Here is a 21,874-nt window from a genome sequence, read left to right on the forward strand (position 1 = left end):
TGATTCCTGAAAAATGAGGTTTGAGGATGAGAAATTAATTGCTTTATGATATTTGGTAAGGTATGAGAAATGATTGCATGACACATGAGAAAGTAAGGAGGAAATTGAAGCCCTCCTCCCAACTTGGGTTTTGTTTTCCTTTCTCGTGAGAAAGTTTGGGAAAATGAGCCAACATTAAATGTACATTTTTCATGATCATCTTGTCATATTAATAATTTAGAATTATAATATATTATTAGAATTATTTTTTATTTGATTTAATATAAGTATAATTGAAAAATTATACAAACTTTGTTTTACATTTTTACTTAAAATAAATATGAGAAATAAAATAAAATGATATCTTCTGGTTTCTTTCCCTGTATTACCGAATATGAAAAAAGAATATTCTATTTTTTATCTTTTGAAAAATAACATAGGAAGTAATTTCCCCTCAAATTCGTTACGTGAACCAGACAAGAATGAAAGAAAAAGAGAGAAAAGAAAAGAAAACTGCTTGGATTTGGTTTCATCGGTTCGTTCCCCCTTCTCCGTGAAAAAGGAAAAAGGGTTGATATAATTAGGCCTTGCAAGTGTTTGTTAAAATGCCCAAAAGATTGCTTGTTTTGGTAAGCCTGCTCTCATTCTCTTGAAATTTGATTCGCTGAGATCACGGCGCCTATCCTTTTCGCCATGAAAGTCACCAGCCTCTGCCTACCCACCTTATCCTCTCTCTCTCTTTCTCTCTCTTTCTTTCTCTGACTCTGCCCATGTGGGTATGCACAACCATGGCAAATGAGAAAAACAATAAAAATATTATATCTTTTTGTAAACTCTAATATTTTACAGCTTCCGAGCCTTTAAATAATGAGAAAAATGTACTATTTTAATGAGGGGAGTAATGTAAAAGTGACCCATTTACGTGATGGCTGTCTCTGTCTAATTGAGGGATCGAGACAAACAGAGCCAAGCCAACAACCAACCCATCCTTCCCAAATCGGGAAACTTCCTTTCGTTCTTTTAGCCTTCTCTGCAAATCTCCTCTCCAGCTCCCATGGGAGGCTCAGGGAATGAACGTCTCGATTTTGGAAAAATGGGTTACGGGTACGCATCTGCCGCCTTCTTCTTTTTGCTTTCCATTTTCATTTCCTTCAAATTTTTGCTCTTGTTCGCGTTTTTGTGACTGATTGTTTCATTTCTCTTCTGGGTTTTGCTTTTTCTTTGTGCAGATGCAAGCATTATAGAAGAAGATGCCAGATTCGAGCTCCGTGCTGCAACGAGATCTATCCATGTCGTCATTGTCACAACGAAGCCACGGTATTTGTTACATTAGCTAAAACAGCATTTCAATTCATAAATTCATAAAATTGGTGGTTGGGCTATGCACCCGTTTCTCATCTGGGTACATTTGATTTGTTCAGAGCATGTTGAGCAACCCTTTTGATCGGCATGAGCTCGTCCGCTACGATGTTAAACAAGTACGTGAAATATATCCGTACTCTCTGTTTTTTATTTCTGTTTTGCTTCTCTGAGTTTTCTCATTGTGTTTATTGTGGTGCTGTTTCAGGTTGTTTGTTCAGTTTGTGACACAGAGCAGCCGGTATGTGTCTTCCTATGTTGGTTTCAATCCAAATTAAACAAAAGAGCAAAGAAAAACGCGGTCTTGGTTCTGATTTTCTTCGATACCTGTATTGGTTTTAGGTTGCACGAATCTGTACAAACTGCGGCGTCAGTATGGGGGAATATTTCTGTGAAATTTGCAAATTCTACGATGATGATGTAAGCTTACTACCATCTCAAATTGAATTACCGTACCCAGAAATTTAAAGAAGAAATATTTAGTGAAAAGTTTGTTTCCTTTGATTTTGTTGATTTATCAGTCTTTCTCTAGAAATGAACTAGATTCAGATTTGGTAGTTGGTGTGTGATCTTATATGGTATTGGTGGTTCCTCCTTTTTTGAGGTATGCCTTTTCATTTATACCATGCAGACTGATAAAGGGCAATTTCATTGTAATGATTGTGGGATCTGCAGGTTAGTACCATTTCAGTATTTTTTTTCCTGTTTTATATATGGCTGATTTTTGTCATAAAAATTCATGATATTGAGGAGTTTCTTAATCTAAACTGTTTTATGAAGAACAGAATTGGCGGTCGTGAGAATTTCTATCACTGCAAGAAGTGTGGTATGTACTTGCAACCATTATGGAAATATTGTCGCTGAAATTGGAAACTTGCCCTCTTAATGAACTTCTTGCAAGCAATTAGTTATTCTTTGAAATCAAGAAATCTATACTATTTTGTTTTACATTTTGATTTACTCAGATCTGTCTTTTGGACAATAGCATTCATTTTCTAGTGCTAATTTTAGTTTTGAAAAAACCAGTTGGGTTTTGTGCTACCAATCATTCATTAAATTGTGGGATGAATGAAAATTTTAGCCCTGCATTCTCTACACCCTGTAGTTCGACCTGGCATTTGCTTGTAATTGTCCTCTCATTTGCAGTATATTAAGCATAAAATGGGTGCTAGAGAGGTTTTACGTCATTGATTCATGGAATCTGGATTGCCTTGCTTTGGGTCGTAGCTGTTGCTAAAATTGTGCAATGCATGTACTTTTCTATCTTCCTTGAACTTCTAATTATGGGTTTGCATTTGGTTTAGTTTGTCAAAATATTAAAAATTCCTTTACCACATTGGATCTTTATTTGCTATGGGAAATTTCATTCTCTATGACGTTGAGTTCTTTGTGCTTACAAATCAGCTTATTCATATTGGTTTTCTGAAAAATCTTTCCAGTTAACCTTTCTTGTCTGTGGGACTTCTTCCTCTGACTTTGGGGATGGGTGGGGAAAAGTTTTTTTTTTTTTTTAATTTTGAAGAAGTTACTTTCTAACAATAGTATTTTGTTAGAGTTTTTCTTATAAATATGCTTTATATATTTTCAGGGTCTTGCTATTCAGTTGGCCTACGCGATAATCACTTGTGTGTGGAGAACTCCATGCGGCACCACTGCCCCATTTGTTATGAGGTTTGTCTTGAAATTTCCTTTGCAGTTATACTAGTAGGAAACTTTTGTCACAGGTAAAACTATCATGTTGTGTTCTGCAGTTCCTTTTCGACTCGCTGAAAGACACTACTGTAATGAAATGTGGTCACACAATGCACTGTGAATGTTACAATGAAATGATGAAGCGTGACAAGTAAGTGGAATCACTTTAATTTCATTAGTTTACAAGTCAAAAGACAATTATTTTGCTTGCTAACTCAAATTGGTTAAATTATTCAGATACTGTTGTCCAATATGCTCCAAGTCAGTGATTGACATGTCCAGAACCTGGAGGAGAATAGATGAGGAGGTATAATTTTACAAAGATTTCAGTCATTTTTCTTGTCTTGGTCGAATGATACTAGTTACATGGTAGCAATGAAGATTTCATACTAATTTGTTGACATTTTCAAACTGCCAGATAGAAGCAACAGCGATGCCTGAGGATTACCGGTACAAGAAGGTACTGACTTTTCATCCTTGTTCAGGCCTACCTATAAAACAAGGCTAGTCTAGCTCTAATACCAGGACATGCCCTTTCTCTTTTGGTGTAAAATGCTATGCCCCACTAATCCTGAACTCTTTATATGTACAAGTCTAAGAAGCAATGATAATTTGCAGGTATGGATCCTGTGCAATGATTGCAACGACACTACCGAAGTTTACTTCCACATTATTGGGCAGAAATGCAACCACTGCAAATCATACAACACCCGCACGATTGCCCCCCCAGTTCTTCCTCAATGACCAGACATTCAGACATTGGTTCCCATCCCAGGAATATATCCAATCTGGTAGGCGCAGTGAAAAGCTTGCACCATTAATGAACAACGTAAATGGGGATTCGGTTTTTATCCTCTCAATTGGTTCTGTGCCATTGCATTATGATTCAAATGATTGTAATGTTGTATGCGTCCATCGAACTTTTTCCACGTTATTGTTCTTCCCCCAATTTATGTGGAACCCAGGTGATGAGTCTTGGGTTTATATAGACATTATATATACTGCAATTCAAGGGAATGGTATTATGGACCAATGAAAGATATGCCAGATGATAATAAGGATCATCTGTCATTATATATACTTTGAACCATTGATCAGATGATTTTTATTTGATAATTTGTTTCAGTGCATGTTGTGCAACACTAGAGAGAGGCCAATGGGTGGATGGAGGAAATGCAACCCCTTTAGGATGTTGGCTTGCAAGTGTCAGGCTGATATGAGTCATTTTCTCCTTCAAATTGCATTACACAGTGCAAGAAATTATGAGAAAAAAGACTCTCTGCCACAACTAACTTCAAGGCGATCATGATGGGGATTTGGATCCCCATATGTGATGGGGGCTTGAAGCCCCATCTCTGAGATCGAAAACCCCACATCATCCATCATCAAGAATAAATTTAACAAATAATTCATTAACAAAGGCACTTTAATCATAAGTCTCTGCAAAATATGTGTATTAATGAAAATGGAAATTCTCATGTGCTATTATGTTTAAGGACACAAGCGAGGTATCTAATATCTATGTCTTGATTATAAAGTAGATGTTTCATTGTTGTACTACTTAAAATTAATCTAATCTATATGAAGAGGGGATTTGAAATTAGGTGCAATGGGGGCTCATTGTCTCGGCCAAGTGACCTAAACTTTAGATATGTTATTGTTTGCTTAAAGTGCACTAAGATGTATTTTTCTCAATTTTACTTGCAAAATGCGAATCTCCAACTATGTATACACGTGAGAGTAGTATAATTACTAATATATCCCATGCCGATATAGGTAAAAATGAAAGTAAAGAAATAAACTAAGATTGTTATAAAACTAGGGGAATTGTAGAGATTAATAAGAGGAAGAGAAATTCAGAGAATTTGTTCTATGAACTTGTTGTCTTCTATTTATTGGCTTACAACCATAAGAAATTGACCCACTAAATATAGATTAAAGGCTACTAATTACTATACTAATAACATATGTTACACAACAACAAAAGGTGGAGATAATTGATATAATGGTGGTCATCTACTTTCCATGGATTTATTTATAACTGTTTGGGCCTAATTTTGGCACGCCCAGCCCAAAAAGTCAAAAAGAAACAACAAAGACAAAACTACAGGGTCCAAGCAATCTGGGCTCTGCAAATAAACTTTGGCCTCGAAAAGAAAAGCAATTAGCCCATGACTCCAGAAAAATCAAAAGGGCTTGAGTGTGATTAAAAGAGAAGAAGGAGCCCAAAAGGAAACAGACCCATGTGAATCTTTTTTAGGAAAGTCAACAATTTCAACTGAGTTGATAAAGAGTTGACAGAGGCAGACAAAAAGAATGGACGTCTCTGAAATCTCTGCCACCAGAAGATTAAAACCCTTTTATATATTCAGAGATACTGAGAGCTGACTATTGAGAGCCTATCTGCCAGAATTGATAAAAACCACTTCTTCTTTATTTTAAAATGAAAGATCTTTTGAGAATTTTGCCGCCCATTATTAAAAGAAAGAAACCCTACTCCAGAACATTTCTTATAAATATAAAGATAGGGTGAATAGAGCAAAGGACAGACAAAAAAAAGCATTTAGCAATCAATCAAACAATCAGAATCAACTAAAAGCTCATTTGAGCCACAAAGAAGCTAGCTATAGATCAGAACTTTCAAAGTTTAGGCTTAGAGAAATAAGTTATTCAAAACGAGATTTCTCTCGTTACAAAATTAGTTTAGCAAAAAACAAGACAAGCAGAGTTTGAGTTTTCACAAATATGAAAACCTCAACAAATTTTACAGTGCAGTTCCAGCTTGCTAAGTCCTCAAGTCCAGCCACTTCTGCCCCTTCAGATCAAAGAAGCCGCAGTTTTGCCCGCTCAAAAGCCACCCAAGGCTTGAAGTAGATTAAAGCTCTGCCAAAATTGAACTTTGGTATTGATTTACAGCTAAAGCTAAGCAATTGAAGCTGTTAACAGCTCAGTCCAACATGAATGTATTCGGTCCAGCCCAGATCAGAAGCTTCTACCCAGGCAGAAGTGGGATTCTAGCCATCTTTTTGTCTTTTTAGAGTTGATTTTTTCCTTCTTAAATTTTGTAAAAGGGAGCTCTGCCTAAAAACAGTCCACTTTATTATCATCTATTTTGGCCATAACTACCAATTTTATACTGTGATAAATTATAAAGTCCTCACTAGCCTGAGGTAGGAAAAGAATTTAATTGGGAGATATTCCACACCCAAATTCACAATCACTTGTTTAGAAATTAGTAACTTGGGGCGCAAGTTATCCATTTTTAAGAAGTCTGTTAGGATTTTCATTATTAACAGTGGCACGCCCACACACCAAAGAAAGCTGACTTGTTGACCAGTCAATGGTTTCCAAGGCAGTGGGGAACTTTACCCTTCCATCACAGGTGTAGAAACCGAAATGGGTGAACAATAACACTCCCCCTTGAATGTCCACCATACAATCACATTGTTGCCTCATTAAAAATCTTACTTGGAAAACCCAATGGGACAAAACTGAAGAGAAGGTCATTGATATGGTGTTGGATATGCTTATGTTGCCTCATTAAGACCTTGCCAGAAAAAATCCAATGGGACAAAAACCTAGTTGAAGTGAAAAAGAGTACAACGTGCATATGTCATGTATGTAGTAAAATTGGGATGCTCCCCCTAATTGATATCTACTCATGATTTTCATTAACTTTTGGAATATAGGTTTCGAAAAAGCTTTGGTAAAAAGGTTCACCAAGTTTTCTTTTGAACGAATTTGTCTACCTCCAATCTCTTGGATTTTTCTAAAACTATGGCACTCTTTGTAAACCCTTCTTTGACTTGAGCAATACAAGCAACATTGTCTTCATAAATCATTGAACTCTTTAGGAGCATCAACAACTAATCTAATAGTTAGAATATGTTACAACAATATCAAATTTGAATTTAAAATACTTGGACTTTTAATGTTAACTCTTAATCAAGAATATTGTGGTACTTTATATCCTTCAAGGGGCCGCTTCATGTGATATATCTCAAATATTTCATGAGCTTTGAAGATTTCCATGTTCCATACAGTCTTAATAAATATGTATTTAACACATGCTATAAGTTTCGCGTTAAAATAACAATTGTACTTATAGAAATATAAAGGCTTATTTCTGTACATGCCCCCTGTGCTTTCAAAGTTGTCTCAGATTACCACATATTCTTTGAAACATCTCAATTTACCACCTACACTTTTAAAAACTGTCTTACGTTACCTATTCCATAAGTATTAAAAGACGTTCAGTTACGTGGTGTGGCCCCCACTTCTTTTCAATCGCTTAACAATGGATAGTAAGGGTTATTCAGTTTTAGAAAATGCGGTATTTGGGTGAGGGGAAATTGGGAGAAGAAGGCTAGGGTTTATGAAAATCTGAGGTGGGGTTCGGATTTTGGGAGAATCTAGAGAAGAAGGTTAGGGTTTATAAGAACTCTAGGTATCAAAACGAAAGCCACTTTAACCAGGTATTAAAGACTTTGAATGCTGGGTGTAAATAAGAACTCTAGGACTTTGAATCTTAAGGAGTTGGCTGTAAATATCAAGCCGGGTTATCTTAAGAGAAAATTGGGTATCCGTATCAAAATGAAAGCCGAGATTAGCCAGAAATCAGCTGCTCTGTTTTTTGTCTTCGCGCCCCCAGTTCATTCTCAGCTTCTTCTACTTCTACTTTGGGGCTCTTTGCAACAAGAGTAACATTCCAAAATGAACTTACCTCAGGCCTTAGGTTTCAACTAGGGTTTTTTGATTTTCCAATAGAAATTGATTATCATTGACTTCTAAACATGGAATTGCTCTTCAAGTTGAAGAGCCTTAGATTGGGTTATTCAATACTTTCTTCTACCTTTGCTTCAAAACTAAAAGGTTTGTTGTTGGAGATTGAACACCCTCAAATTTTTCTCTTCAAAATCAGTTACTCTGCCGACACTTCACCTCAGAAATCTCGGCAAACCAACACAATTTCACAGTCACTTACCTCATAAACTCATGTAGGTTGTCTCCAAAAGCTACAATTTTAGCATCCAAGAAGGTCGAGTTGCAAACCCAAAAAGAGCAGACTCCATCTTGGCCCTTGTGAGAAACCATGGACTCCCTGAAGCCCAGCTCTCAAAGTTTGTCATGTTACACCCAGAAGTTCTTTTAGCCAATCCTGAGCAAACCCTTTTGCTAAAGCTTCAGTTTTTCATATCTCTCGGAGTTTCAAATGAGGACCTTGCGAAAACTTTGGCTCTCTGTCCACAGATTTTTTCAAGAAGCTTGGAGAAAGAGATTTTACCTGATTATAATTTCCTTAGAAGCTTGATTCCCGAGAAAAAGGTTGTTTTTGTTTTGAAGGGCCACTCGTGGTTTTTCTTCGAAAGTTTGTCAGGTTACCCTCTTTTCTGAAATTGAATAACTCTTACTCTCCATTGTTAAGCGACTGAAAAAAAGTGGGGGCCACATCACGTAATGGAACGTCTCTTAATACTGACAAAATAGGTAACGTGAGACAGTTTTTGAAAGTGTAGGTGGTATATTGAGACGTTTTAAAGAACATGTGGTAATATGAGACAACTTTTAAAGCACAGGGGGCATGTACATAAATAAGCCAAATATAAATGCATCTAGGATGGGATGGGAGACTAAAACCATGTCTCTACCAGGAAACCTATGTCATATTAGTGATCTTATTTCACTTCACAAACACCAATATGTAACCTTCATACTTAACCTTTGAAATTATGTGTTTGAGCTATATGTTCAATATTAAACACTTCATATTTAGTAATAAATGGAATTGACTATTTTCATTTTGGCCAATCACTTAACTTGTCGACATTCATAAAACGAGATTTAATATAATCATAGCCCTTAATGATTGTAGTAGCTACTAATAAACCAAATGTATCATCAATTCGTGATCCCACAATTCTCATGTGTATGCACATGCATAATTTATAAGTATCTCATTGCTTTGGGGTACTAATGCCTCTTCTGGGGCTTATGTTGTCACTTATGGGACAAATATCTCTTTTATGATGAATTATTTAGAATATGTAGATCATAACCTCCTATAGAGCGTTATTTTTTATAGGGCTTGAAATTTTCAAATAATCTCCACTTTTAGGGAGTTAAAATCTTTAGAACCTATAGATTTTTCATGCTTCAGGTATGCAACAGATTAGTTGATACTCACTTATTATAATGTTAATGGATTGTGATACCAGAATATCAATGCATGTTAGCATATATAACTTATATATGCATTATCTTGATGAGACAAAAGTGGACTGATTCAGCACTATTTCACGACGTTCTTCAGGAACTGTCATATCTCCTCCTGATGGCGGGAAAATTGTCTCATGAAAGGAACAATCCTTAGGACATATAGTAAAGTGCGAGCACAACCAAAACCAACTTAGATTTCAATTTGGATTGATAATTCAACGTGTACATTATTTTTGTGCAATAGGCACATAAATGTATTTGAATGCCATAAACGAGATTTATGGAGGAATTGTTGTTGGTTGGAAACATGCCTCAACCAAACTAATACTGTAATTATATAAAATGATATGGGCTTCAACTACTTTAATGGTTGTGTAATACAACTCACAAAAGAAAGTATGAAGTTTCTCCAATAGATGCCTCTGGCTGTCAATATTGGGGGTAATACAAAAACATTACCATTAACTTACAATCCAACATAACGAGAAATAAATTAAAAAATATAATTGAAAAGATCAAAATAAAATATCCAAATTAAGCTAAAAAAATTTGAAAAGAAAATAAGACATCAAATTAGTTGGGAGGACCCCACCACTAATCATGGAATCATGTGATTTTCCATTAGCATCAATGAAGAAGTTTGAAACATCAAGGTGGGTTATATTCAGTGGGTACAAGTCCATAGGATTAGTTTCAAACCAGTGTACCTCAACCGTTTTTTTTTTTGGCCCTTGATTGAGGCTTGGTAAAGATCTACCAAATGTTTTGGCGTGCGGTAGACGTGTGCCCATTGCCCATATGTACCACAACTATGACAAGCTTCCCCAATTATAAGTCATATTTTGGGGGGCCCTTTGCCTTGTCTCGTTTGTTCCACTTCTAATTGTTTATGGAGTAAAGATTAATACATCTCCCAAAACTTCTGATTTGAGATGTTTACAATTGGAATTGAGGAACTTTAGGCCCTCAATTATTTAAAATCAAAGAACTTTAGATTCTAATTTTATCAAGGAACTTTAGGTCCTGATCTAGTTGTATGATGAGGATCGAGGAACTTCAGGTCCTGATATCTTATATAATACAAATTCATCATAAGATATAATAATTAATTAAAATCATGCTTAAAGAAATAAATAAATAAACTAAACCATGATAAGGTTAGAATTGCATGAATATATGAAATAACAATGAAAGTCGTGTAACCTACAAAATGCCATAAATATTAAAAAAGAAATAAGGCATATCATCTCAGAATGATTAAAGCACCAGAGCTTAATAAGATGAGAAATGAAAATATAAAGCAAGCATGCAACCAAAAGAAAAATATCGAACATGGCATTCATGCCTAAGATTAAGAAATTTTTATTTTTATTTTTTAAAACGAGCATAGTGAAGTCCAATGGTGAGTACAAAGAGAACTCTATACTATGTGATGACTCTAGCTCAGACATAAAAGAAAATTCAGATAAAGAAATAATACCAAGAGCAGTATTGTGTTGATAACGTGTTATAAAACTAAGGAGAATTGTAGAGATCAATAAGAGGAAGAAAAATACAGAGAATTTGTTCTATGAACTTGTTGTCTTCATCTTTGATAACTACCTATTTATAGGCTTACAACCATAAAAAATTAACCCACTAAATATAGATTATAGGCTTACACTCATCCACATTCCATGGATTTATAACAAAAATGTACTTTTGAAAAGTAATTCCACTAATTTGCACCAACTTCAAGTAGTCGCCCAATAATTTTTGAAGCCCTTGAAAAATGCAACTAAGAAAATGTATTTGCCTTTAAACCCTTTTAAATTTTATTTCTTTTTTATCACCATATATAGAGAGTAAACTTTGAAATTTCGTAATTTCAAGTTATACTTGGGTGTGGTGATCAAAATTCATGGGTGTATATAGCAAGTAGCAAAAACTTAGAAGTGAAGTTCCACAACAGTAAAGGTCTAAAAAAAAAAAAAAAAGTTCCACAGTAACAACTATGGACCGCCGTTACACAAATACATGCTCCTCTCTCTTCCGGTCTTCCCTCTAAACCCTGATCGTTTCAGTACCTGGGCTTTAGCTCTTTCTCTCTCTCCAAAACTCGCCGAGTTCACTCGGAGCCCCAAAATCAGACTGGACTCGGTCCTTCAAAGCCATGCAAGTGGTCTCCAATACTCGCAGGCTCTCTAGAGCTCTCAAATCTCCCATTTTTATCAAATCCGATCAATTTCTCTCTCCAGATGTCCGAGTTGTCGAAGCTCCCCTCACTTCTTTCCAATGGCGGAATCTCAGCACCGTCTCTTCGCAAAACTCCTTGTTCTCTGGTAGGCTCAGCATTCGCTCATCTAATTCTCATTGCGAACCTTTCTCTTTTCTGTATTTAGTTGAAATTTTTTTGTAACTAATATTCTGTTTGGTTGCCGAGAAATATCTGGCAAGCCAAAGCTGAACTCAAAGGAGTAAAGTATTACTTTTGAGATTTTTTTTTTTTTCTGTGTTGATGCAGTTTCTATAGTTTATATGTTGTTTGGTTGTTGAGAAACCTGAGGAAATGAAAGGAATAAAAGGGTAAAAGATAATGATTATTGAGTCTTATGTTTCTAGTGACAAAGTTAGAGTCTTTTGTTTTTATGTTCTCAGGTATTGTTAACTTTTTTTATATTTATAATCTGCGAGTATTTTTTCATGAACCAAACAAACAAGCAAAGTCTATATCTTGAAATCAAAAATTTTGTTACATGAGGATATTGAATTATATAGGCATTACTCGCGGTTATCTTCTGCCAATGGAACAACGGACAATGTGCACAATGATGACATTGAGAGCGCCCTTTTCTTCTGAAGCGAGTACCGTCGAAGGTGGTTCCACAGGTTGTAGCTTCGCTTTGGTGTAAATTGTTTCAAATTGATGTTTAAGTTGTTATTGTAATATCTTCTTTTCTTGGTTGGGTGCAGAGGTTGTGAAGGAGCTGTATGATAAAATGCTGCAATCTGTGAATATAAAACGATCAATGCCCCCCAATGCTTGGTTATGGTCATTGATTGAGAATTGCAAAAAGCATGAAGATATTAAGCTTCTATTTGACATATTGCAGAACTTACGCAGATTTGTTAGTTCCTAATCTCTCAGCATTATGGTTGGCTCACCATTTTCAATTTGCATACTCTAAGTGAAGTTTAAGTTGTTTCTGTTGACAGTTGTATGCTTTGTTTTTTATTGCAGAGATTGTCAAATCTTCGCATCCATTCTGATTTTAATTGCAATCTCTGCCGAGAGGTTACTAAGGCATGTGTTCGTGTGGGGGCCCTCGACTTTGGTATGCCATATGAATCTTATTTTTAGGGTTCAAATTTGGTCTCTTTTTGTGAGTGAAATTCTAAATCTACAGTTTAGAGAAACCCTTGCATGTAGATTGCTGGGTGTTCAGAGTTCTGCACTTGCTGGATCTTATCAATCGATATATCTGACATTGCAGGAAAGAAGGCCTTGTGGAAACATAATGTGTATGGGTTGGCTCCTACCATCGGATCTGCTCACCATTTACTGGTACTAATGAAATTGGACGTTGACCATTTAGGTTTCTCTTGTACTTGACATTTAGATGCAATAAAATCTTGCTGTAAATTGGCTGCAGATACATGCTAAAGAACGCGGTGATGCTAAACTTATGATGGAAATAATGAGTCTTTTAAAGAAGAATGACTTACCCTTGCAACCTGGTACAGCAGATATTGTTTTCAGGTATCTAGGTCATAAACTGTGACTGCTTTGATAATGCTTTTACTTCTTACCTTCCAAAGTTTCATTGTGAAAAAGAACTTAAAATACTGGGCAGATTTCACAAGTGGTCTCTGTAGTGGTTTGATTGCAAAGAAACAAGACAATCTGATGCAGGATGCATAGGACCTACATTGTTTAGTTTCCTAATTTGTTTGTTAGTTTCCTTTATTCTTTAGTTTTCCAAATCCTAGTAGGATTTCTAAGTTTCCTATTTTATTAGGAATAGGATTTCTGTTTTAGCTGGGGATTTTAATCCTATTGTCTCTAGGTTTTGGTTTGCTATAAATACCCCTATGTAGTTCTTTAAAATTCAGATTTGAATATTGATTAAACCTTCTCTTAACTCTCTGATTTCTGCCTGCCTTCTATCTTTCTTTCCTTCAGCTTTTCTTATTCTTTTCTGTCCTATTGCTCTGAGTGTTAAAACTAACACACCCAGGGCTGTGCTACATCACAATCATTAGCTAAGGTTTTTGTTTTCTGTAGGGTTTCACTTTTATATTTTTGTAATGTTCTTAACATGATCTTGAATCTGTTTTGGTTGACTATTTGCAGCATCTGTTACAATACTGATAATTGGCAGCTGATGTCTAAGTACTCAAAAAGGTTTGTCAAAGCTGGAGTAAATCTACGGCAAACTGCGTTTGATCTATGGATGGAATTTGCTGCTAAAATAGGTTTCTACAGATTCTCTGTTCTCTTATATTATGTTTTGAGACCAAATTATTATTATTTTTTCTATCGTCATAATGCTATCCTTAGCTTCAAATGAATATTATCCTTTATGATGGCATCCGGTATATTGTTTAAAGCATTTCAAGTTTCTCATTTGCAGGAGATGTTGAATCATTGTGGAAAATTGAGAAGTTAAGATCTGAGTCGATGAAGCAGCACACTGTTGCGAGTGGATTTTCATGTGCTAAGGTATTGAACCTTACATCCCTGTATTCTCCCCCCAAACTTTCCATACCTGTTTGTTAAAACGAGATGGACTGGTAGCTGGGTCCAGTAAGCAATGGTCTGGAGATGGTTGATTCTACTACCAGATATGTAAGAGAACCACTCACACCTGGTTATAGGCGGTTAAGTGACAGTTCCTCTATATATCTGGTTAAATGGCTTCTATGAAGCTAGAACCAACTAGCTCTTTGTCTAGTGGTATTTATTTTGCCAATATCAAACGAGGTTCCAAGTTTGAATCCCCCTTTCTGTTAATTAAAAAAAAAAAAAAAAAAAAAAAAAAAAAACTAGAACTTAAAAGATTGAGCTTTGCCTCAGCATCTCCAGTTAGAGCTTTGTTTGGTATAGCTATTAGTTTCAATCAATTCACCCCATGTTTTTTTTAACTTTTATTTACTAATTTTTTTGCAGGGTTTTCTCTTAGAACATAAGCCAGAGGAAGCTGCTTCCGTCATCCAAGTTCTAAATCAGGTTTGATTCCTTATTACACTTTATATTTTGATAGGGGAAATAAGTCCTACAATAGCTAATTTGAAATCTGAGTCTTTTGTAGAAATGTAAAGCCTTTAAACGGTACCACAGAATCTCTCTGTTGAATGAATGGAGCAACTATGATTCATTTCATTTGTTTATTATATCAGGATACATGACCATAATTGAACTTTTAATACTTCTGTCCACCCATTAGTAAATTTAATGTTTGACATACAAAGAGAGAATAGCTCCTACTCTGGTTTCGCATGAGGTGTGAGTTCCATTGTTGAACACAACTCAAGATTTTGGTTTCAGATTGGCTCCACCTTACCTTTAAGGACAAGATTATGATCAAACTTATTTCCATGTTATGATTTTATTTCATATTTTCCTATTTGCTGACGCCATTGAGATTTATGTATGCCAGACTTTACCTGATGCAAAGAAGTCCAGCATTGTGGTTGAGCTTCAAAAGTTGGTTAGTGAGTGGCCCTTAGAGGTTATTAGGCACCAAAAGGAAGAGGACAGAAAGGTATACCATTTATGCAACTGTTTTTCTTGTTCAATAGTCTGTTTGAGAACTCAAGCTTACACGTTGTCCCTGTATCCAGGCATTAGCCGTATCTTTAACATCTGATATTCCTGCAATGGTTAGTGGTCTATTAACCACGGGCTTACAAGTGAATGTAAACATTGAGGACCTAACCAGCAAAGAAGGTGTTCTTTATTGAACTCCTCGGGAATGAATGAAAATCTGAAGCTCCATGTGCCGTTCGTATCCTGTGAAAGAGAGAACCATGTGTTTTGGCCATGGTTGATGAGCACTCCAATGATTGCTCTCCTTACAAAGGCAATGCAAGTTTTGTTGTTATGTCAGTGATTTGATTCAATTAACTTTACTAGTGCGTTTGTATCATTTCAAATATCTTCAAGCTGAAACTTCTGACGCGGAGGGATATTTTCGGAATGTGACATTTGATAGGTTAATTTTATACTCTAGCTAGATCTTCCAGAGCAAGAGGACCTACTAAACCCTATTGCATAGTTTCAAATCACAATTTCTGGATTTGGGCAACGTGAAGTTTTTCTTTTAATAACAATTAATGGATGGCCGTATATATCTTTTGATTTCTCGACAGTGATTCACATCCTTGAAGGTTTTCTTCAGTTTCCTATGGCTAATTTTTCAAATATAAACCCTAATTCTTTCTAATGTCCACTCAGCTTTTTTTTATGATAGTAAAAGATTTCACACCCTTGATGCTTCTCTTGAGCTATATAGTAATTCTATGATCTACATAAACAACTGATGCACCAAAGTGCTGTAAAACGGACAACCAATGCACGAAAATGCTTTGGATTATACTCCTATAAAAGTATCAATTGGCTCATAGGTGCATAGTTTCTGCCTGCAGTGGGATATGGCTGTTGTTGCCTCTCTCTTTCCCAGCATTTTCTTCTTCCACCACCTTCATTCTTCAATCCACAAGTGCTATCAGCAGCACTGCTGGTGATGGCATTGCCCCGTTTGCCTGATCCACCGCAACTCACCTCTTTCCCCATTATACAACCACTCCATGACCAACCTTGAGCGGATACGAGCAGCTGCTTACCGATCTTTCTTGCGCCTCAACCACATCCATTCCCTCACCACCTCCTCTCCATCCTCACGCCAGGAATATGATATTTCTTCTAGATTAGTGCCTTAGAACGGTGAGTACACAGTGACTTTCTCTGTAGGCAGGGACACTCCCTACTCAAATTCAGTCCTTTATGGACACTGGAAGTGATGTCATTTGGATCAAATGCTTACAAAGTTCCAATGTCTTTAACCCTGCAGAATCTTCCTCCTGCAGCTACTATTCGTGCGATTCCCTTTCTTGTAATGATCTAGGTGCAAGCGGCAACACTTGCGGAGGCAGAGATTTTCGTGAACCTTGCTACTATATAGGAGAATATGTAGATGGTTCCACAACAAGGGGAACTATTTCTCATGACAAGTTTGCATTTGAAGGCTCTGAGAGGGAGCTTGTAGATGTTGGACACTTGGATTTTGGCTGTTCCAACTACTCTTCATGGGAATTTGTGGGGAACCAAACAAACAGGTGCTCTGGGCTTGAACAGGGCTGCTTTGTCCTTAACTTCTTAACTGGGCATAACGAAGTTCTCATACTGCATGGTGCTGCCAGACAATGAGGAATCAGTAAGCAGGATACATTTTGGATCAGAAAAACAAAGTTCTCATACTGCATGGTGCTGCCAAACTCCATTTGATCAAGAGGAAAAGGCCTACTACTATGTCACTCTGAATGAAATTAGCATTGGTGATCAAGATGTTCCTCTCCCTGATGGGATTTTTAGTATGATAAGTGATGGGGAAGGAGGGTTTGTTATTGATTCAGGCACAACTTATACGATGCTTCGATCAGAAGCATTTGGCGTATTAGTCACGGCACTGCAAAGGAGAGATCCGATGGAATGGTTTGAGAAGTGTTTCGAGGGAAGTTTTGAGGACTTGGACTCTGCAGGACCAGATGTTACATTTCTTTTTTATGGTGTACAAGTCATGCTAACGAAGCAAACTACTTACATTGAAGTAGAGCAGGTTTATTATTGATTCAGGCACAACTTACACATTCCTTAGATCAGAAGCATATGATGCATTGATCGAGGCACTGGGGGAAGCCATAGATTTGCCTCAAAGGAGAGGACCAAGCGAATGGTATGAGTTGTGTTTTGAGGGAAGTTTTGAGGACTTGGATTCTGCAGCACCAGATTTGAAATTCATTTTTGATGGTGCAGAAGTCATTCTAATGAAACAAACTACTTACATTGAAGCAGAGAAGGGGCTTTGGTGCCTTGCCATGGTGAGGTCCAATGAAGAGTTGTCCATACTTGGAAATATGCAACAACAGAACTATTTTGTTGGTTATGACCTTGAACAAGAAGTGGTTTCTTTTGCTCCAGTTGACTGTGCTACCTTCTAGTAGGTAGTGGCCTAACCAACTTCAATAATATTTCTGATCTTTCCAGACTTTTAATCAGAAAAACATGCTAGCAAGTCTTTTTATCAACCTTTTTTTTTTGTTGGAACAATAGAAAATATGAATTTAAAGATAATAAAAATTCTCAATAGAATTGTAATAATCAAATACAATAACAAATTTATATGAAATTAATGTAAATTAACAAACACAATAGAAATACTGACAACTTTAGTGATTGAGGCTTGCAAGAATTGTAATGTCCTAAAGACAGATTTCGCCCCTGTCCTTGTGTTCGGTAGTTCTATAGGCGTCTATCTCCCAATATTCAACAATCGATAATCTTAAATTGAAGCACTTCAATTTAAGGCTATGACAAACTAATTATATATTTATACTCTCAAGACTAGACTCAGAATTGATCAAAAGAGTAAAACTAGAGCACTGGGGAATACTCTAAATTTTCACGGGTAAGAACTAGTTGGATAGCCATACAACACGGGTTTTTTTACAATTAACCCAAGTGACCTCTGGAATAATAACAGTGGCTGTTCACTAAATGACGCCACTTATGCAAAGGAAAGATGCAACTGCACTTAATTCAATTGCATCCGATGCTACCCTTCATACCTAAACAAAATAATTATTTTCATTCACGCATTAAAAATTAAAAATTAAAAAATCTAATAAAGATTATAATATTATTTTCCAACACCTTTGATTTCACCCTTAAGAAAACAGAAACCACAAGATCGAAGACCTATTTGTCCTCTATACATATACACATGCCCAGTGCTTATGCGTCACGTGTCAAAAAAGTAAAGCCATGAGGCGACACGATTTTTTAAATAAAATTAGAAAAAAGGAGTATAGCCGCACAGCTATACTACTTTTTAAAGAAAATTATGGAAAATTGGGTATAACCATGCGGCTATACCATTTAAAAATATATACATATTATCTTTATTCAACAATATGTGAGAATTATGTGTATAATACGTGAATTTTGTGTGTCTTATTGAAATTTTTGTAAAAACATGTGTATTAAACATGAGAAATACATGCATACGTGTATAATACATTATTAAACGTGAAAGTGCTATAATCTTTTTACGGGTAATAACTCTGGAAAAGTAAAAAATCAAAAGGGGAAATAGAGACTCGAGTAATGGCCTAATAGTAATGGATAGGGCTCTTGGCCTATGGAGAAATTTAATTACGATATCCAAACGATTTCACGACAGACTTAATAAATAGAAATTAATTATTTTGTAGACTTTTTTTAAAAATGTTTTTATATTAAATAAAAATAAAAATAAAAATACTAAATTAAAGTAATTCAAAAAGCTAAGATATTACTTAATTACATATATTAAATTAAGGAAGTAGGCCAAAAAAAAAAGAGTAAAAAAACTAATTTTATATTTTTAAAATTTTAAAAAACCTTCTCCCGACGAAAGTTCGTCGGCGCAGGTCTATGCCGGCGAAATTTCGAGGATTAAATATTCTTTTTAAAAAGTATAGCTGGGCGGCTATACTATATATTTATAAAAAGACGCTCCCACTGGCTAGGTGCCACGTGTTTAAACAATAAAGCCGGCCGGCATACTATTTTTAAAAAAAATTAGGAAAAACGAGTATACCCGCATGGCTATACTATTTCGGATAAATTTTTTTAAAAATCTAGTATAGCCGTTATATATAGACCCGCCCAGCACCTATGTGCTATACTATTTTTAAAACAAAATTAAAAAAAGAGTATAGCCGCATGGCAAGACTACTTTTTAAAGAAAATTAAGGGAAAACTAAGTATAGCCGTGCGGCTATACCATTTAAAAAATATATATATATATATATTATTTTTATTCAATAATATGTGAGAATTATGTGTATAATACGTGAATTTTGTGTGTCTTATTGAAATTTTGGTAAAAAATATGTGTATTAAACACACAAAATTTGTGTGTATTAATAATATGTGTATTAAACATGAGAAATACGTGTGTACGTGTATAATATATTATTAAACGTGAAAGTGCTAAAATCTTTCTATGGGTAATAACTCTGAAAAATTAAAAAAAAAATCATAATTAAAGTCTATTTAATTACGGAAATTATCTTTGATTTAAGATAGGAATATCTTCCTAAATCAAGGAATCAATCTCCACCAAATCTCTTGGAATAATTTCTATCATCTTTTTAGGGAAGAATGGTAGGATTATTCTCCCAAAATCCTAGCACACAAGACTATAAATACATAGCTACGCAAGACATTTGAGGTAATTATTTTTAATTGCTTTCTCACCTGAAAAAACCCTTTCTCTCTCTCTTGCCGTCGCCCCCTCCCCACTCTCTATCTCACAAGACTAAGTGCCACCACACACGGCTAAGGCCATCCGACTCTCCCAATGAGAGAAAACTCCATTCATTTTAGCTATTGTCGTATCTTTATCAAGATTCAATTGAACTAAATTAGGCATTGGAGGGTCTTTGGCCAACACTCCGTGGGTGTGGTCTATTTACTCCTATTTATTTCGCAAGGATCGAGAAAGAGAGAGAAGGAAGATTGAAGATTGAGGAATCACATCCTTGATGCAAGAGTAAAGGTATCACATCCTTTTGATGCAAGAGTAAAGGTATCACATCCTTGATGCCTTTCTTGACCTACTTTTTTTATAATAAAAAAACTCATTCACACTTTATATTAGTTCACAAACTTACATGGTATACATTAATAACTAAATCTACTCCTAATGCTGCCTTATTAATAGACAACAATTGCACCAAAATGCATAGATTATCCTAAAAAAGCATTAGTTGGCTAGGTACTTAAATTCCGATGCAGTATTCTCATATATTAAATAATAGGCATATGACTGCCCTTTCTCTCTTTTCCACCATTTTCTTCTTCTTGAACACCATCTTTACTCTTCAATCCATACACCCTATCGGCAGCAGTACTGCTGGTGATGGCTTTTCGGTTCGTCTGATCCACCATGACTCACCTCTATCCCCATCATACAATCATTCCATGACTGCCTATGATCGTATACAAGCTGCTGCTTATCGTTCTGTCTTGCGTCTTAACCACATCCACTCACTCACCACCACCTTTTCATCCTCAGAACAAGATATCTCTTCTAGAATAGTCCCTGAAAATGGTGAGTACACAGTGACTTTCTCTGTGGGCACTCCTCCTACCCAAGTACATGCCTTCATGGACACTGGAAGTGAGGTCATTTGGGTCAAATGCTCACAAAGCTCCCCTGTCTTCAACCCTGCAAAATCCTCCTCTTATGGTCACCATCCGTGTGATTCCCTTGCCTGTGAGGTTTTAGGGGTAGGCAGGAGAACCTGCGCAGAGTTTCTTGACCCTTGCTACTATAGGGTAAGATATGGAGATGGTTCCACAACGGAGGGAACTCTGTCCCATGACAAGTTTGCATTTGAAGACCCTGAGAGGAACCTTGTGGATGTTGGTCACTTGGATTTTGGTTGTTCTGACTACTCTTCATGGCATTTTGTTGGGAATGAATCAGGTGCTCTCGGCTTGAGCAGACAGCCCCTGTCCTTAATTTCTCAACTAGACATAAAAAAGTTCTCATACTGTATGGCGCTCCCGAACAACGAGGGATTGGGAAGCAGGATGTATTTTGGATCAGAGGCAGTGATCTCTGGTGGGCGAACTCCATTTCTGGAGGGAGAGGATCGGTATTACTATGTCACTCTTATTGGAATTCGCATTGGTGACCAAAATGTACCTCTCCCCGTTGGGCTTTTTAACAGGACAAGTGATGGGGAAGGAGGGTTTATGATTGATTCCGGCACAACTTACACATTTCTTAGATCAGAAGCATATGATGCATTGATCAAGGCACTGAACGAAGCCATAGATTTGCCACAAAGGAGAGGACCAAGCGAATGGTTTGAGTTGTGTTTTGAAGGAAGTTTTGAGGACTTGGAATCTGCAGTACCTGATGTGACATTCATTTTTGATGGTGCAGAAGTCATTCTAATGAAACAAACTACTTACATTGAAGCAAAGAAGGGGCTTTGGTGCCTTGCCATGGTGAGGTCCAATGAAAAGTTGTCCATATTTGGAAATGTCCAGCAACAGAACTATTTTGTTGGTTTTGACCTTGAAGAACAAGTGGTTTCTTTTGCTCCGGTTGACGACTGTGCTACCTTCCAATAGGTAGTGGCCTAACCAAATTCAACAATATTTCTCATCTTTCAAGACTTTCAATCAGAAAAAAAAACAATTGCTGGTAACTCTTTTTATCAACCTTTGATTTCACCCTTAGGAAAACAGAAGCCACAAAATCAAAGACCTCTCTCTCTCTCTGTATATACACTTTGTGAACACAAGAAAGTCCCCACCAACCCAACTTTTTATTTTCCTTCCAATTAATGTTTGAAATTGAAGATACTC

At 36.2% G+C, this 21,874-nt stretch overlaps 3 protein-coding genes and 1 pseudogene across 3 annotated transcripts; all 4 read left to right on the top strand.

The window, feature by feature from the left end:
- Positions 1-869: 869 nt before the first annotated feature.
- LOC117631743 (E3 ubiquitin-protein ligase MIEL1) lies at positions 870-4,129 on the top strand. Its single transcript, XM_034365033.1, has 12 exons — positions 870-1,083; positions 1,209-1,296; positions 1,401-1,457; positions 1,547-1,579; positions 1,681-1,758; positions 1,970-2,013; positions 2,124-2,164; positions 2,927-3,009; positions 3,090-3,181; positions 3,268-3,337; positions 3,449-3,490; positions 3,649-4,129. The coding sequence occupies exons 1-12, from the start codon at positions 1,034-1,036 to the stop codon at positions 3,772-3,774; spliced, it is 804 nt and encodes a 267-aa protein (XP_034220924.1). The 5' UTR covers positions 870-1,033; the 3' UTR covers positions 3,775-4,129.
- Positions 4,130-11,278: 7,149 nt separating this feature from the next.
- On the top strand, positions 11,279-15,558 carry LOC117636653. Its single transcript, XM_034371265.1, has 11 exons — positions 11,279-11,567; positions 12,004-12,114; positions 12,199-12,353; positions 12,467-12,560; positions 12,720-12,790; positions 12,879-12,985; positions 13,580-13,701; positions 13,860-13,948; positions 14,396-14,455; positions 14,886-14,990; positions 15,070-15,558. The coding sequence occupies exons 1-11, from the start codon at positions 11,399-11,401 to the stop codon at positions 15,187-15,189; spliced, it is 1,203 nt and encodes a 400-aa protein (XP_034227156.1). The 5' UTR covers positions 11,279-11,398; the 3' UTR covers positions 15,190-15,558.
- LOC117613803 lies at positions 15,269-17,445 on the top strand (annotated as a pseudogene).
- Positions 17,446-20,473: 3,028 nt separating this feature from the next.
- LOC117613810 (aspartic proteinase nepenthesin-1-like) lies at positions 20,474-21,637 on the top strand. The gene has a single exon (XM_034342396.1). The coding sequence runs from the start codon at positions 20,474-20,476 to the stop codon at positions 21,635-21,637; it is 1,164 nt and encodes a 387-aa protein (XP_034198287.1).
- The last annotated feature ends 237 nt before the right edge of the window (positions 21,638-21,874 follow it).

The sequence above is a fragment of the Prunus dulcis genome, chromosome 1 (assembly GCF_902201215.1).
Source record: "Prunus dulcis chromosome 1, ALMONDv2, whole genome shotgun sequence".
NCBI lineage: Eukaryota > Viridiplantae > Streptophyta > Magnoliopsida > Rosales > Rosaceae > Prunus > Prunus dulcis.